Source organism: Thunnus maccoyii, chromosome 10, assembly GCF_910596095.1.
Source record: "Thunnus maccoyii chromosome 10, fThuMac1.1, whole genome shotgun sequence".
Taxonomy (NCBI): Eukaryota; Metazoa; Chordata; class Actinopteri; order Scombriformes; family Scombridae; genus Thunnus; species Thunnus maccoyii.
Window position 1 is genome coordinate 26,741,252 of NC_056542.1, and position 18,567 is coordinate 26,759,818.

The 18,567-nt window shown below is 43.1% G+C and overlaps 1 protein-coding gene across 4 annotated transcripts in view; it reads right to left on the reverse strand.

The window, feature by feature from the left end:
* Positions 1–18,567, reverse strand: part of rspo2 (R-spondin 2) — a 64,122-nt gene that overhangs the window by 22,570 nt on the left and 22,985 nt on the right. For all 4 annotated transcript variants that reach the window (XM_042424264.1, XM_042424265.1, XM_042424266.1 and 1 more), the window contains 3 exons: positions 15,441–15,629; positions 6,000–6,143; positions 5,516–5,704 (listed from right to left, as the gene is read on the reverse strand). In XM_042424264.1, the coding sequence (XP_042280198.1) occupies positions 5,516–5,704; positions 6,000–6,143; positions 15,441–15,629 (522 nt within the window). The remainder of the gene's footprint in view (positions 1–5,515; positions 5,705–5,999; positions 6,144–15,440; positions 15,630–18,567) is intronic.

Sequence of the window (18,567 nt, forward strand, 5' to 3'; positions counted from 1 at the left end):
GCTCATTTGCATGCACGCGCTTTAACTGCTCGCTCATACGTAAAGACTGCCAGTAACCAGAACTGTTTGGTGTTTCGAGCGGTGTGCACTACAGACAAGGCGGTTGAGCTTCCTCCAGAGCGGATTTGAGGCAATCACCGTTGCTCTGTGCATCGTTTTACGGGAGCAGAGACTTTGGAGCAGATGGTTCGCAGACGGTGAGGACCAGGAGGTCCACAGCACTGTGGATTCACCGCAGAACCAGACTGGCTTCAGACAGAACTTGGCGTAGATCCCACCAGTCAACCAAATCCTCCCGGGGTCTGGTTGATCCTGGGCGGATCTGGATTCACTTTGGTCCCCTACTCCAGACTGTAGGTGCTTGTGGGGTAAATTAAACAACTGCCCGCCTCTCTGTCATGTCCAATGGCCTTAAATACAGACAAAGACCTTGGAAGGGCTTTTAGATGTCACACTGTGGAGGAGTGATTAAGTGGGAAACTCAGTCTAGGTGGGTGTATCCTCCTCTACACCCCTGCCACAGAATGTGTGAGAAAACGTGTTTATCCAAGGTTTCAAATTGATGGCAGGGAAAATGGGCCGAGCATCATGGCTAGAAGAGGTAGTTATCACAGTTACAGTATAAACACAAACTGCACACAAAAGTTATGACAGACAGTATTAGTGGTGGCTGGATCTAAGCACTAAGATGACTGATGGGATGGAGGGCTTGGCCTCGGCTGAGCCCTACAGCAATAAGGGTTTCTCTGGTTACACTCACAGGAGATCAATACTCCCACAAAGGCCTGTAGCTGTCCAAGTACAGGTACATAACCCAATGGCCAAAGAATAATCATTATATATTCCTTCTCTCTTATTCTTCCTTTTTCTTCCTCTTTCAGCTTTCCCTCTTGTTCTTTCCATGAGGTCAGCAGGGTGACTGTGTCTACATGGACTTGTAGAAGAATTTTGAGCGTAAATTGAATTTAAATATTCTAAATTTGTTTCTGTTATCAGTTCCATTTGGGTTAATTTTAGGTTTGGTTAACCCCTGCACTACAAACGCCCCTTTAATGAATGTACTTTTACCTACACACCAAGCAAGCAGGGCTGCACAAATGTCAGATGTTTGTGCAGTCTGAGAATCTGAAAGCCGATTTGTAAAACTGTTGGAAATTAGCCCGAGTTGCAGTGGTGTGTTTGTGTTGGACTTTACTCCCTCTTAAATCCCAAATCAGGGATTACATTAAGAGTGCGAGTTTCGAGAGCTTTAACATTTTAAGTTGTTTACACAACATCTAATGTCACTGACATGGCAGAAGCAGCTGTTGTTCACAGATTATAGTAGAGTGGGTGGGCAAGAGAGTAAGAAAGGAAAATGCACAGATGGATCGACAGGCAGCGCGGGGCAGCAGAAAAAAAAAAAAAACAGAGAAAGAGGAATCGAACTTGTCACACACGTCTGTTTGTAAACCAGTGAATCTGATGACAGGGGTTGCTGGGAAATCTCTGTAGGGAATTCCTTAATGGCATCAATATGGAACAGCCAGGCACTGCAGCGTTATCACTCCGCTCACCTTTCCTCTCCTCCCATCAGCTCACAAGACAGAGAGAGGGGGGAACCCAGTCTGTCAATGCTGATAGCGCCGGCGCAGCTATTAATAAAGTCTCTTTATTGTTTATAGACTGTTCAGAGCAGCACTCCAGGGATCCAGAGGATAGAAGAGCATTTTACCGTCTCAAGGGTATAATGCAAACGCCTGGCACACACACCAACCGAGCAGTCATGAGATGAGACCTCCTGATTCATCTATAGATGATCTAGCGTTTTTCCATGGTGAAAATTATGCTCAGAATTTCAAAAGCTGGATGAAAATGGTAGAATTTCTTAAAGATTTTCATCAATATTTCACGGATGGTTTTCTAAACACTTGATGTTTTCAAATAATGTGATTAATAGCAATGGAAATAACTTTTCCAAATAAATAATAGTGCAGGCTTTGTTTAATCTCATTGCCAAACAGTTCAAACAAGCAGGTCAGCTATTCAACATGGCTTTAGATCAGTGGTCACCAACCCTGCTCCTGGAGAGCTACTACCCTGCATGTTTTAGATATCTCCACACTCTACCACACCTGATTCTAATTATTAACTCGTTATCAAGTCCTTGACAAGCTTCAGCTGCTTGATAACAAGTTAATAATAAGAATCAGGTGTGTTTGAGTGGGGAAATACCTAAAACATTCAAGGCAGTAGCTCTCCAAGAGCAGAGTTGATGACCACTGCTTCAGATGCTTTGAAATAGTTTTGGAAAAATGTGTAACCCCTTCAGCCTTCCTGAACTGTCATACAGTTGGAGCATTGCAATACTCTCTGTGATATTCCTTAACTATTCACCGCAACCCAGCTGGTGGAAACGCACCAAACTGCCATTTTATTTTTCCCAAACTTTAAAAGTTTGCATTAATTTAGCTTGACAGTTGGATGGAGACAACGCTTGTGACAGTGCACCACCACATATTTTGTCTGTCCTTGTGCTCCGCAAAATGCTTTCCCCGATTTTTTTGGGGGCAGAGTGTGTTATCAGGACACTGCTGTTCTGGCAACACCGGCTGAGAACAGCAAATGAATCCCAGCAGTGCGAATGATATACTGTGTTTACACTGATCTGCAACTTGTACGGAACACATCAGACACGGTTTATACGACTCGTCATGTTTGCTGTGAAAATGCCTCGCCTCTTGACATTATCTGGGCTTTACTTTCTCTACTTGTGTATTGTTTTACAGGGGGATTAGATCTTTCCAGACACATAGGGAAAAGAATAAGATCATTCGCGTTGTCCTTGTGAATCTCGGATAAGCTGGGAGACAGGGATCTGTCAATGACGTCCAGTGTAATTTAAATACGTAGATATGAAGAAATGCAAGCCAGGGTCATCAGATAAGCATTGCCATAAATAGTGTATACCTACATGCTGCTTCCTCTTATTTCCTGTCTGCATTTAATCCACAGCATCTTTACAGGATGCTATGCTTACCCTAAACGTTGGTGTCTGGTGTCTGGTGAGAAGAGCTGATAAAATGTTCATTTTTAGACTGTCTTAAGTTCTGAATGATCACTATAAGCACTTCTTATACTTACAATTTTATCTGAATATAAAATCCATATGTTTAAGGTCACAGTTTTCTTAATTCTATTTGTGTATAAAGATTAAATTGAACATCCAACATTCTAAATTTTTAAGTCTCAAGACCTATAGCATGTAAAGTCCTTGAAATTTGTGTTAATTTAAAAGGTCACTTAGCAAGTTATTTCATACTGAGGTCTTTCCTAGAACCTCTTGATGTTCTTCCACAGACTCTGACCACTTCCTGATCACCTGCATTTCAAAAGGTGGCCTCTCATCCCTTTGGACTATCATCACTCGCGGGAAGTGATTATTTTACAATGTCAGTTGGAGGAGCTCCCAAGCGACGGTGCTGGATCTGTGAAGTGTTTCTCCTTGCCTCTTTGGCTTCTCCATCCTGTTCAACTTCAGCTGCTCACATATTTACATTGTATTTATTTGAACTGAAGAGTGTTGCATTTCACTGGTTTTTGCCAAGTGGGGATTTTTCACTAGCGGTTGAGCAGTGTGGAATTAACAACACATGCCCAAGTCTGAAATTTACCTTTATTAAATGGGCCACCACAGCACTTCACAAGCCCAGAGAGTCCTAAGATGCACACACAGTGACACTTTTACACACAGCTTTTTAACCACTCAACTGAGGCTTCGGATCCTCTACAGAGACGTAACTCAGTCATTGAATAAGGAACTGTACTGAGAGCTTTACAATGACCACATCACCAGGGAACAGTAGCTTTAAGTAAGATGGACATGGGGAGTCTGCTGTCAGTTTCTAAAGGACTGAAGAAAAATTAAGACTTTGCCACAACTTCTCATTACTTTGCTTGAGATAATTGACGGCAGTAACTATGCGCACAATGTCAGATTTTAATTAAAGAAGGTCATAAAGTTTCTCGGAAAAGGTCAAGCAGGCAAGGCAAAGTCATGAAGAGGTCCATGGGGGTTGGGGAGAATTTCCCTGACATACAGGACAGTGCTTTAGGAATTAAATGTGCCATGGAATCACAGTTTCCAACCCAGAGAGCAGCGACTGCCTTGGTAGTGCTGAAATACGAGAAAGTATCAGGGTTTATTTCAAGTTTATCTACTCCTTTACCACTTCACTAAATGATCCTCCCATTCAACACTCCAGGCCGAAAATGGAGTAAAATCCTCAAGGTTAGAATATTTTCCTCTTTCTGTTAAACAATATCTTTCTTTTTTTCATAATCTGACTGATATCTGCCACTGTAATTGCTTCCTTATTTGGTGAATTAAATATTTACACTTGGCCTATCCTAATCCAAAGTTTACGAGAGATGTAAAAGCACATTGAGGGAAAAGACATTTATTTTAAAAGCACTGTGAACTGAGGCCATCACCCCAAATGGTGTGTTTGGACCGCCTGAGAAAAATGGTTTACTTTTTGAAAAAAGAAAAAAAATTCCCCTAGCTGTATTCACGCACAGAGAAATTCCAGATTTGACTTCTCATTTAATGGCCTGACATACATGCTGTGTGCACCACAAATATCTCTCAAACTGACGGGAGGAAACAGAGACGGCCATTGACGAAACCTGCAGTTCGTACTTTGAAGAATTCCACTGAGGGGAAGAAGGGAGATGGGAGAGAGTGGGGAAAAATATACCTCAGAAACAGAGTTGGCTTGAACAAGACCGCCATGGAAAAATACTGATATTTCATGCACGGAAATGCCACTGTGCACCTCAAAAACACAGATGGTGAAAAAACAAGGCTGAATGCAAGGTACAAGGGCTACATGAGACAGGTGGAACTGTGTGTGTGTGTGTGTGTGTGTGTGTGTGTGTGTGGTGGTGGGGGGGGGGGGGGGGGGGGATAAGTGGGCTGTTTTCTTTAATATTCACCAGAGTAGTGTAAACTTTAAAGGTGCAATGTATGACATTCAGCCCCACTAGATGTCACACTTGAGCACCAGCAACTCAGACGAAAATAAATGTTTTAAAAATTTAAGTGCAGTGCTGATCAGATATGGATCAAGATTCTATTAGTGTATTATCTATTTCTCGCCTTACATGTTTTCAGAAACATATTTTAATGTACTGTTTAGCTGTAGTATGAGAGTTTGTGACCAGGCCACCATGTTGAAAATGGACGCAGGGAGGACAGGGAGGGACTCACACACACATACAGATGCAGCCGGACCAGCTATCAAATCAAAGAACAGAAAAGCTTTGATAACAACATACATAGAGGGAGTGACATCATTCCCTGCTCAGGATGCCATTACTCCACTATATCTTTGCATGGTAAACAGTTGTTTGCTGACATCTGGTGGGGCTGAACATCGTATATTGCACCTTTAAAGTGAATGTGGATGGAGTCTGGACTGACTGACAGAATATTTCTCTCACGGATTAACATATGGTGGTATAATATCCTTACCTCTCCTGCAGTGCCTCATGGCCATTTTGCACATCCTGGACTCAGCGATGGTGGGACAAGGTATTGTGTCCTTGGGTGGTTTCTTTACAATGTGCCGCGTCCGGGTCTCCAGACCCCACTTATAGCCGCAGGTTTTGTTTCTCCTGGTGCAGGCTCCCCATTCGCTCCACTGGCCCACCTCGCAGCCCTCTGCAGAGACACAAAAACAGTGATGTGCAGTGAAACCACAGCAGAGTGCCATTTAGAGGCAACTCAAAGACCCCAGGTCAAGCTTTAATACAGGGTGAAGGAGCTTTACTAGGATGCTATAACCTCTTTGTGTGTGGTCTCAGTTGAACTGCTTGTTTTTTAGGTCCAAAATAAGCAAGCCAACTGAGAAGTTATAGAATACTGTGAACAGGTAATAAAGGTGTAAAAGACAGTTGTTCACTATTTTGCCTCTTGGATTTTTTCATTTTTTTCATATCTGTGTTGTTTCACGTACCTCCACACTCCATGGTTTCCTCCAGTGGGGCAAAGCCCTCGGGGCACTTATCAAAGCAGCGCCCTTTGTGTAGGTAAAAACCTGACTTGCACTTGGTGCAGAAGTCTTTACTGAAGCAGGACTCGCAGTTCTCTATCCTGCACCCTAGAGGAGGAAGAAGAGAGAGAGGAGAGTCATCAGGGTCTGAGCAGCCCTCTCATCTGGAGTTGATCGAGAGCTAAGGGGTTTGGGGAGGGGGGTTCTTGAAAGGATTATACCATCTCTGCCGCAAAAAAAAGCTGATGCCCTGTAAGTCATTTCTCTCCAGGGCTCAAGTGTATTTCAGAAAACTTGTTTTGCCTGAGATTTATTTTTTCATCTTCCTGTTCTTGTTCAGAGAGAGCAAATGAACAGCATGCAAATACAACAGCAGAGATGGTGAGGATTTACGTCACGCTGACCTCTTTCAACAGATTGCACTGACATCCAACTGTCTGGATACAAACACATAAGCTCATATGTTTTCAACTAATGGTATGCTGCAACAGGAAGAATACATCCCATTAGTGCTCTGAATAGTGTTTACTATACTATCTTATCACTCCACACCGCTTCGATCTGTGTCTGCTTCCAAAACTGAAGATTATCGGGAAGTCAGGTTTTCATTAAAGTGAGAATGATTGCTCATGATCACAAAGTAGGCCAGCTGTGTGTATCCTTTACGTTTGGCTACGATGTAAAAGGGGGAAGAGGTAGGTTAGGAAAGGGGAGACAGGGGGGTGGGACATTTGTGCAGCCTTGCCAAACAAATGCTGATGCATTTAGTCAGCAAACACAACGGCACACTTATCCTCCCACGCCACACCCTGCCGCTGCACATGACACATAGTGCCGCGCTTGCAAAGAAAGGCACGGCGATGTCTCATCGAGCTCTTACTCTGCAAATAGCACGTCAAGCAGGGCCAAATTACACCAACCACGCCAGCAGGGCGACGCACAGGCCCACATGATTAGAAGGAGCTTCCCAGAGCTGTCTAATTTATGACACTCCTTAGAATCTCTATGTGGCGCAATTGCTCAATAGGCTTTCAGTATTGGGGAACCACAATCTATAACCTGCGGCCACCATCTTTCTCCACTTGCAGGGGGCTTCCCAGGTAGGGTGTCATCTGGTCCTCTGATTGTGTCTCGCACGGGGACGCAACCATGCATTAGCGCGTGTGCATTTCTTGGCGCGTAAACGTGCGTTACTGTGATTTTCCACATGTGAGAGCGACAGAGGCTGAGGGCTGCTCTTTTATCTGTGACCCTTGCAGGCCCTGGGGAAGGGAAGGTTCTCACAATCACACCCCTTAATTACAACATCTCCAACTAACCATCAGGCCTCCTCCTCGACATTCCTCCAAAACGAAGGGGTCCCTCCCCGCTTTACTTTGAACCCTAAAGTATGGCCTCTGCCCACTCACTCTGGTCTCACGCTTTCCCGACCAGTCTAAACAAACCATGGACACACACACACATATGCACAAACACACACATAGCAATCAGATATGGCTGGAGATAGACCCACTCTGCAGTGAAGCGGTACACCACATTCTGAAAAGCATAGATACACTGACCATAGATCACTGATCTTTTTATCATTTTTTTTGTTGCTATTAATAATATCATCTGATGTTATTTAGCTTATCTGGTTATTTTCTTGATCCATTGCTCAATTTTATCTTATAGTTCAACATACGCATGGCTTGGATCACCAGAGTTACAAAGTGCTGTAGAGACTTTTATGTATGTATTTCACCACCCCTCTAGTTCTCTGCCTCTCATCCACTTATTTCTTGGTGAAACAAAATCAGTCAGGCTTGGGTTTGATACAACGCAAGCCCAATTCAGGGAGTGAGCTAATAAATCACAAAGTTAATTGGAAAGCACAAAGCTGCCTTTTACCCTTCACACTTCCCAGGCCTGTCATCACCTGAAAGACTTTTAGCTCCCCAACAAAAAAATAAAAGAGTGAGTGGGGGAACAAGAACATCTGGCAGTACTCTCAAGCACTCTGGTTGTTGTGCAATCCCCAGTTATTGACAGTAAATACAAGCAACACAGATGTGCAAAATGCTGTATTCTTGCAGCAGCAATAGCATTTGACAAGTTTTCTGATTAATACATCACTCTTGGTTTCTGTTTTCAGATGTAGTGAGGCATGGGCGTAAAAGCTCGGGAAGCTTGTTTTCTAAATAGATGATAAGTAATAATGTCACTCGGTTAGATGGATGAGGTGGATGACACATCAATGCGGTGGGAGTTAGAATGCAGGGAGGCAAAGCTCGAGGGTCATGGGTCATCAGAGAATGGGGTGGGTAGGAAGGGATCACCATGACAGACATTTATCCTTCTGTCTAGTTATCAGACAAAAGGCTATCTAGGACAGCGTGTGCTATCTGTGACACTGGAGAAGCTCCCATGCTGACCACTGGCCATTCGGACAGCCAAGTTGGCAGTTAGGCAGCTTGTCCGGCAGCTCCAGAAACAGATACAGGGGAGCGGGTTCATTCTCCCTGCGGGATTAACCTCTGGACCACCTTTAAAGTCTTCATCTAGGTGCCTCGGGGAGACTAATGAGAAATAATGAGGTCATCAGATCCCATTGAAGGCCCGGTGTTCCTGGGACTTAAACGTATTATCATCATTATCTCCCGGCCTGGTACTGGCTGTGAGTTATATTATGAACGCAGGAGGAAAAGCCTTGTGTTTCAGCTCTGAGAGGAATTTCAAAAGCTGCCAGTAAAGTGGCAGAGAGAGCATGATTTGAAGAGATGTTGTCAGAGCTGCACCAACAGTTACCCATATCGCTGTTACACTTTTTTTGTTGTTTGTTTGATTTTGCTCTTGAATATTATGTGGTTTGCATGTCAAGTGCATTTGAAGTTGATAGATGACTCACAGAGCATCACTTGTGATCTAATGGTGCATACTTGGAAGAAGCCGGTCCCTCAGCTGTGGTCTGGATAGGGAACCCACCGATTTTTATCACGGACACTCTAAGCCTCATGTCAGCTTCAGTCAAATGTTGCTCTTCCACAGGCTGACAGCACCATGTGTAATCACTCCATTTTTTTACATGAATATTCACTATGTAAAGAAAGGGTGCAAAATCATTTTGTGAAGATTGATGAATCTCTCGTGTTCCAGACGTGGTCTTTTACGTTATCTGAGCGGGAGGTGGGTTGTCAGACCACTCATCAGTCTGTGGAGAGAGTCTCAGCCTTCTCCAGAAAGCTAACCAGACCCGATGTTGCGCAGCAGGAGTGTCAATGTCGTAAAAGGCCTGGCAGTGTGAGGGGGAAAACAAGCCCTATTTTTCCATCCTTCGCCTCCAAGCGAACAGTCGAACAGCTCTGACCTACTCTCTAGGCCCCGGGTTTGGCTGACATGGAAGCTTTGGCTTGCTCGCTGCCACCCAGCCATGTCATGTGGAGCTGTGGATGGCAGGAGTTCATGGCAAAGGCCAGAGCTGCCATGTTCTTCCCAACTCTCTCCATGCTGTTTTTTCCACATGGGTGCTCCTCCGCATGCCGGCGTAAAGCTAGGTGAAGCGGAGGTGGTGTTCCTGTCAATCAACGTCTCTCAGAGAGAAAACAGGGATGGCAGATGTGTCAGCGGTTCTTCTTGCTTCTTCACTCCAAGAAACACAGTCTATGATATACCAGGATCTGCTTCTCTATCTGCTCAGCCAGCTCCAGCATACACACAAACAGCTCAAGCTTCAGACAGTGGTCAAGCACACACAGCCCTTCTACTCACATTATAGTATGCACAATTACGCAGTGTTTAGAGAACAAACCCTATTCAACTCTGCATCTGGCTGTTATGTCCTGGGAGCAGGGCTTGGTTTGGTGGGTCCATTGTATTGTCTGGCAAATCTGAAAGTGCGGTGAGTAAAGCTGTGATGATTAAATGTCCCTTGGTAAAGCTCAAAGGCCAAAAGCAACTGGTCTTTTTGTTGGTTAGACTGTGCAATGGAAATACCCACAAGCTCAGAATTAGAGCGAGAAAGAGACAGCTTGAATGAGAGACATGGAGAAACAGAGAGAGGGAGAGAGCTGCCAGTGCTGCCAACTAAAGGTTACAAAATTCACGATAGTTTCTTTACACAGCCCTGGTACCTTTTTGGCTGAGGCCCATGAAGCATGGCTCCCATCCACCTCAAACCCAACAAATTCCCATGAGGTACTTTAAAACTAAAACGATCTTGGAAAAGGTATAGCTAATCACCTTCTACTTCCAGCCCTAATTTGCTGTGACAAAGCAGCAAGAAATACAACAATAGGATTTGGTAACCAATTTCCTCAGTACGAGAAATGCAGTAAAACAGAAATCACATTTGGCAATCTAAAAAATTACCTCTGACAGAAGAGTCTCGAGTGGCACATTATGTTGGCACTGAATGAGTTGTGATATTTAAACCGTGCTTCCAGGATATTGGCAATCCCAGGCCTTGATCAGGCTCGATGCTGGTTGGCAGCAAACACAGATGGGGTTTCTGTGTGTTTTAAAACATACTGCAGAGGGGTAGGAGCGACTGGGTTGGTGGCTAGACTATGTGTATGTGTTCGTAGCAGTGGAGGGTCCCTAATACACCCCAAGGGAGGAAGTTTTGAGAACAGCCTTGCTCTCATGCTGACCCTCTCAACACTTTCTTGTAAAAGACAGCTCTGATAGTCGCCTTTCAGCTCATAATTCTTTCAGCCAGAGAAGCTCGCTTGTGATACAAAATGACAGAATATGCTTTGGCTTGGGAATGTATGTTAAAACCGAGGTATTATGAAATGTGACTGAGGCCGGAGCATGAGTGCACCACATTCACACAGATTTGGCTGTACATAAAGCAGCACACTGTGTGACCGTTGCTACAAATCTTCCTTGTGGAGCAGTGGGTTGACACCCACAGACACTGGTGTGGGGCCTCTTCTGGGCAACTGATAAGAACCCCTGTGGATAACACTGGAGTTACTGCATATAGTTTATGGCTCATATCAAGTTGTCCATTAGCTGCTGAAAGGAGTTCTAGAAACGCAGCGACCCAGGCACATAATATATGGATATACAGAAAGGTATTATGCAACACAAAGCAATGCTAAAGAAGCATCTCAGTAATGGCAGTTAACACTGTGGCTCCAATGTCTCGGGACTCTTTGGAATCCAGCTGAAGTGTAGCTGTAAATGGGCCTCCAGTTATGTCATGTTGCGGAAAGTATAGTTCCCATTGTTTTTGGCTCTAATTACGGTGTTATTTTCTCTAAAGTGGAGGGAAAACCCCTCAAAACTGTATGCCTTAAATTTAAAATGCATCAAGCGAAGCACATTTCCTCAACAGCTCCTGAGAAATTAGTAGATGTTTTTTTATAATAAAGTGATAAATTAGGGTTCTTAAGGCACAGTATACTGCTACCACTGTCACAACAAGAACACCCTGAGTTCGAGCATGACTTAGGTTTAAATATTCCTTCTGTTTGCTAAAGTTAAAGGTGGGTCTTTTAGAGGGTCTGAGGGCCACGTTGAGCCAGCTCCTCCTCCCAAATTGAGTCAGTCTACCCTCATAGAGACCATAACTAATGTTGCATTCAGATCTCCTGCTCACAAAGTCATAAATTTCCAATTTTATGACCAGGAGGTTGACCTACAGTTGCTAAAAAAGTGTACCTGATACCTGAATTTACAGTCTAAATTGTGACATTTCACTTCAACTCATGGAGAACATGCAAAATATATCACACAGCTAATGTTTTAGCCAAGTGATAAACTGACGACCTGCCTGGGGTTTTTCCCTTCCTTTTACTCAGAGAAAGCTGGGAAAGGCTACAGCCCACCCATGATGCTGAAAAGCAATACTAAAGACTGTTTCCTAAATGCTGTTTCCAAAGTTTTCCCACCAATCTACGAAGGTTTTAAAGAAAATTCATATAATCACATTTCACAAATAGATGATTTCAGTCTAAAGGTAGGGGCATTAGCGCTGGATTTATCATTCCAAATAGTTATCTATGTGACTTTACTTGCCTCATATTGCATCACATTGTCAGCTCACAGTGTAAAAAGTGTATTTATCCCTTCTCTCCACCCATAGCTCTCTCTGTCACATGCTTGTGGATCCTCTAGAGTCCCTACAGAAAAACTGAAAGTGAGGTTTCAGCCAGCGAGTGGCTGAGCGTATAAGCCTGTTGCTTGTCTAGCTCTTGTTTTCCTTTACCCAGGCAGTCCACAAAAAAAATTCTTGAATGAGATAAGATCACACAGACAAACTCTGGTGTAATAATAAGCAGCTGCTGCTTAAGTGATTTCAGCCTGTGTTTAAAAAGCACATGATAACAGAGACGTAATGCCACGTTCCAGGCCTCTTCGGAAACCAGGAGCACACGGCAGCTCTGACTGCGTCGATGGAGAATCCCTCGCTGTCATTTGTCCACTGTGCCTTTGAGCCCTTGCATAGCAGTTGCTACTGTCAACCTGAGAGTAATATTCACTGACCCGACAATGAGCTTCCAACCCAATAAAATATCCATTTATGGAGGTCAGACATGAACTATTTAGTGAAAATGACATGCAGAGCACAGCTGAGAATAAGGGTCAAATTGGAAAAATGGATTAGAGAGCCATGACTGTAGCAGCGATCACATCAAAGTAGGACTTTCTCTGAGAGCTGATACTACATGACAATACAAGATGTTGTTCTATGCGCAGTTTGAGCGGAGAGAGATTCAGATTAACTTGCCACACATCAGGATCAGTTAAAGTCAAAATCCACCCAGCATGGGGATACAGTGGTTAGGATAGCAGGGTTAAAGTAAAAAATGAAAAAAAGCCTTTTTACCAGAGAACAAGATGTCTTTCTCCTCCAATTTTCTCTGAGTTATGAAAACAGGGTGAAAAGACTGTGGAGCCTTTACGACTTTGCCTCTATTGTGGGGAGATTTAATGAACATATATGTGTGGATGAATATGAGCATGCAGAGACTAAGTAATTCAGTTGGGGATATCCAATCGATACCAGCAGTTTTGCTAAAAGAGACTTTTCTACAAAATTTCTGTGATCACATTAGCCTAAATGACACAGACGCTATAACAGAAACTAACAACCCATCACCCGTGTTTTGACATTTGGTATCAACAGTGTCGGCAAATAATTTCCTCCCATGGCAAATAACAAATAAGAACAGAATTCAAAAGTATCTCTCCCTCTTCTCCATCCAGACAAGCCTCCAAGCGATATAAAAGACATGTGGTTTAACAGTCAGCCAGCCCACATTTTGGATGTATTTACTGACCATCAACAGCTAGCCTAACGTTAGCATTGGTGACTGCGTAGCACTTCAGAAGTCCTGTCTTCACAGTGAAGCTGCAGGGTTCACACACCCTCCAACTATGTATTAAACCAGGTGATTTTTGAATGTAGGTTAAGTGATGGCACATTAGCAAGCCAGCTAAAAATGCACAACATGTAAATAAGACATCTTTATGTCTTATTTATATTAGTCCTATGAGTAATGCAAAGGCACATTGCTCTTGGTAGAGGCTAAGTGCATCCCCATACGTCTAGCCCTCGCGCCAAACCAACGTGTACTGCACAAGTCTGTCCACTGAACAAATGGAAATATCCCCCCAAAATATCCAAGTGATGGAGCATGACTGGAATCTGTAGTCTGTAATCTGTAATGTAATTACTGGGTTTTAAATTGTAATCCTTTAAACCACTCATTACTGAAAAAAGTCATCACAATACTGTAACAAATGACTAAATAATGCCTTACTGTCCATCACTGATAAACAATCACAGCTTGACGTTGAGCTTGAGCTGAACATGAACATGCTCTGACGTCACACTGCCAGATTTTTGGCTATTCAAGTCCCAGTTTTCTAAACCTCACTGTCATCTAGGGTACCAACCTATAAAGTTGGCTGATGCAGCTTAAACATGCTTTTCATTTTCATAATCAAATGGGGAAAGCGGATGTCTTTGCATCCAGGTCGGCAGTGATTGGGTAAGCAGAATGTAGTTTTTTTTCTTCCTGTGGTTGCTACATATTCATATTATTGGGCCTAAAGGTCCGGACACCCTCCTCTGGGGCTTCATTTTAGTGCGTCTGTCAGGAGTTTGGCTCAGGGAACCAAATGGGTTCAAGTTCCTCTCTGTTTTCATATGAAACACTCAGCCAACACCTCGGGCTCCGTGTAAACCTATAAAGTCTCTCTCTCTCTCTCTCTCTCTCTCTCTCTCTCTCTCTCTCTCTCTCTCTCTCCCTCTCTCTCTCTCTCCCTCTCCCTCTCTCTCTCAGAGCATATTCCATGTTAAAATAAGGTTATGAGATCGGGGTGCTACATGAAGAGGTGAGGGAGACATTTCATTAATTGGATTTTAGAGTTATTCTTTAACGAGAATCATGAGGACTTTTCCATTTTTCATTGTTATTGTTTTTTTTTTATCGTAAAACATAATTCAGCATGTGAAACCAAAGGTGTGGTCTGTTTCAAGTTATGAAACCAAAACAATGTTTTCCACGAAACAGTATAGTGAAAAAAACTATTTACTACATGTACTGTAGTCTGAACGAGCAACATGTGTTACAGTGAGATGATGTAGATACAGATACAGTATCTGCAAAATATCTAATGTGGTTTTATCACTGATACAATAAAAAAAAATAAGATGAGTTTAAAATTTGCTACTTTCAAACACTCATTAGAGTTCCCTATTCAAACAGTATTAATCTTAAGGATTAATGCTTTGTTATTCCTTATCAAACTTCAACCAACATACAGTTGTTGGTGGAGAATCTGGACACTTCAGCTGGGACTGGCTTTGTGTTCAAAGTCAAAAACGACTTTGTCTGCCAAGAAATTACACTGTCTGGTGAAAGTCTCAATCCACAAGCCCATGCAGACGGTCGCCAAAAGAAGTTAGTTTCATCATCTTTGTAGTTCAAATGATATTGAATGACAAGGCTAAAAGGGCTGCTTTTTACATGTTGCTCTTAATCTAACAATATGAGTCTCTGGAGTTTGTTTGGCCGAATCCTCAGTGCATCTTGGTTTCATTTGCACCTGCTTTTAATGCCTTCAAACATCCTTGAGACTATAGGATGTTTGGTAATGCAGGTGTACAGAGAAATAAGAAAGAGTGCTCATCCTTGCTGAAGTTCACAGTCAAACCCCAGGGGAGACACGGCTGAGACAAGGCTTCACTGCCTACATCCACCTGTGTTAACAGATGAGCCGTTCAAATTGTGAGGTATGTGTATCTCCTCTGGATAATTGATGATAAAGCATGTGTTGTGGGAAAAGGGGAACTTGAGGGATTGTGTATGTGTGTCTGGGGAAGACAGGATGGTGGGGGGCTGTTGGAAAAGGAGGGTGGTGTGGGAGATTGAGGGGTAGAATGGGTGGGTTGAACTTGGGAGGACTTACTGGAGCACATGTTGAGTTCAGGGCTGCGCATGCCGTAGTATCCGGCTGGACAGTCGTGTACGCACTCCCCGTACTGCCTCATCCTTTCTCTCCGCAGAAACAGGAAGAGTCTGGGCGGGCAGTTTACACAGCCATTGTCCCTGGAGCACACCGAGCAGCCTTTACAGATGGGGTACGCTCCATAGCTAGCTGCAGGACACAGAGAGGAGCAAACAATACAGGTGATTAACAGGATGGAATTAAATAGACAACACTCAATACTGAGCATTAACATAACATACATGTTGTTGCAGAACAGCTTAAGTATACAATTTACACTACTTAGGCTCTTAACACAGACTCATTTTGATTTACTTTAAGAATCAGTTTGCAACAGTGAGAGTGTGTTTTCCTATGGAAAAAGCAAAGACACTGGACCTCCCAGTAGCACTACCTTGGGCATCGTGTAATGCTCGAATTTTAGACCATGTAGCTTCACAAAGTTAAATCAGTTTCGACTTTGACATTGTTCATAAGTGAGCCTAACCCTTTCCATGCACTGCCAATGAGATGTCAACAGTCCATTACGTAACCTCAAAGCAAGCCATGATGGACAAAAAGGATGAGAAAGGTGTACTCAAACCTTTCTTGATCATTGGGTTCTTACCCTCTTTTTCCCACAAGAAAATTGCTTGTGCCTTCTTTGGTGGTAAACTAAAATACATAGTTCACAAACGGTCTTTGTTTTTGTTTTTTTCCTGGCACTTTCCTGCTACCTGGTGCATGTCGGTTATGTCAACCTATGCTACACTTTGCCTGTGCACTTTGCCCAACCTTGCAGCGTGCCCAGCTCATTCCTTCGATCATGTGTAGAGGGCCTAAGAGAATGCAGCATTATATATATGTAAGGTCAGTAGCGCTGTTTTGCAGCAGTGGCATTGGACGATGCATCTAACACGGTGGTTCAGATGGTTGTTTAAACTGTACTAGCGACAGAAAAGCAGAAATCTTTCAGTTCGTTGTGTCATTACTCAACTGTAGACGACCTCAACTTCTACCGATGACAAGGACAGGGTGAACTTAAGGAAACAGACACAACTGTGGGAGGGCTGACCAGCAGAATACAACCCGAGTACAAGAATAAAACCAAAACAACCATAATAGATATATCAGCAGGATATTCTCTAAGTAATAGTAAATATGTCCAATTCAACAATTTGTCATTCATGCAAACTCTGGTTCCCCTCTCGACGTTCGAATGCTGATTGGTTATGAATGTGAATATTGCATTAATTCTGGTCAGAGCTGGCCTCCTGAACGATTGTGTTGAGACAGCCGATGAAAGCCCCCAAAACCGCAGTGGCTCTGGCCTCAGCTCGAGTTTCCTGCGGAAGACAAAGGAGCCAGTAAAAAGACAGTCCATTCCACAATAAGTGACTTTCAATGTAAACTCCTTAGTGTCCCGTTTGCAGGAAAATGTCCTTGGGCGAATCCAATCTCTCTAAATGAGAGACACTTCAACTGATCTAAGCCAAGTCTTAAATATCACAAGCAGGGACCGGGTAACAGCGCCGCTCCAACTGAGCGACCTACCACAACGCTTAATAAAACACCGTAGCAGTAAACTGGACAAACCCTGAGAGACAGAGCAGAGCATGCCTGCCTTACTGGCCATGGATCCGCATATTAGATTTCTCTGAACAGATTCACCCAGACGAAAGTGAGCGCTAAGTGGGCCCAGTGCAAGCATCAGTTTGTAATCATGTGAAAATCAGTCAGCGGATGTCAGTGGCTGCCTTGGACTCATCTTTTTTCATTTCTTTTGTTGGAGCACTGGGAGATAGTCTTCAGAGAGGTATGCTAGCTCTGCCAAACTACACTCATTCTCCTGAAGCCAGGGTAGATGGAAGTAAGATTAAGTGCTAATCAGAATGTGTCTCTGATGGTCTGTAGGGATGAGGTTTACAGCGACACCCCATCGATCACAGCAGCGCCGGGATGTGCACTCCAAGCCTATTCATCACACAGACTGGTGATTGTTCATCTCTAGTCGGCACTCACTCAATAAGACATGAAGAGAAATGAAAACCCCAAATTATGACTAGTTTTGGCTCTTCCAATTCTCAAATGGAAAATTGCGTCTTATGTTCAACTGTCAATCCAGTGTCTAAGATATTATTATTTTTTATTTCAGTTGTGCCAAGACAGGTTGTCTCTCAATTGAATACAGTATTCAGTTGGCTCGCTTTGGTGGAATCGGGCCCAGTTTATCAAATTTACAACTGGCTGATAGTATTGAAGTGATATGTCTTAGAGAAATTGCTAAAATAATGTTTAGGCATTTATATCTGTTCATATTTTTACATATATACACAATTGAAATACCTACATTAAAACACACTAAAGCAGTTATCACTTTTATCAAAAACGTCATTGCAGTTGTTTTATCAAAAGTGTTTTTCCATCAGTTAATACCACAAACAGAATTTGTGAAATATATATCTCATGTTTCATTCTGTCAATGCTTCTATTCAGTAAAACTAAACTGCAACATTAGACCAAACCTCAATATTTAACCATTTATTTCTGTAGAATATACAGTCTGGATGTGTTTACAGCAAACTGACATTCATATTAACTTGGTCACATTTACTCCCTCTGCCCTCGCCAAACTGACAGACAGGGAAAGCCAACTTGGCAAAAGTAAAGAACTGTGAGCCTGGAAAGCTTATTTCTCCGGTCCGTTTTGAGCGGGTTTGACTCTATAACTATTGACAGTTTGCTAACAATACTATCCCAACAATAATAGAAAAATAAAATCTAGGCCTGCGGTCATCTTAGATCACTGGCTGGTCAATCAGCAAGGAAATTACAGTCACTGAAAAGCCTCTTCATGAGTCTGGCTCAGAGATCCTGCTCACTCTTTGTTGTCAAACATTTGTTTTGCTGGTTGCTAATCTCGCAATGCATGCTGATTGAGGATAACATAATCACACGCCGTTTGAATGCAGCAGATCCCACATCCTGGAATTAGTGTACGACTGGGAAAAAAAAAAGGGGAAGAGAAGGCTGTATACGATGAAGAGAAACTCTTTTGGTGCTGATCTTGGGAGATTAGCTTGTGTGTGTCTGTGGAAAGGTTTGGGGG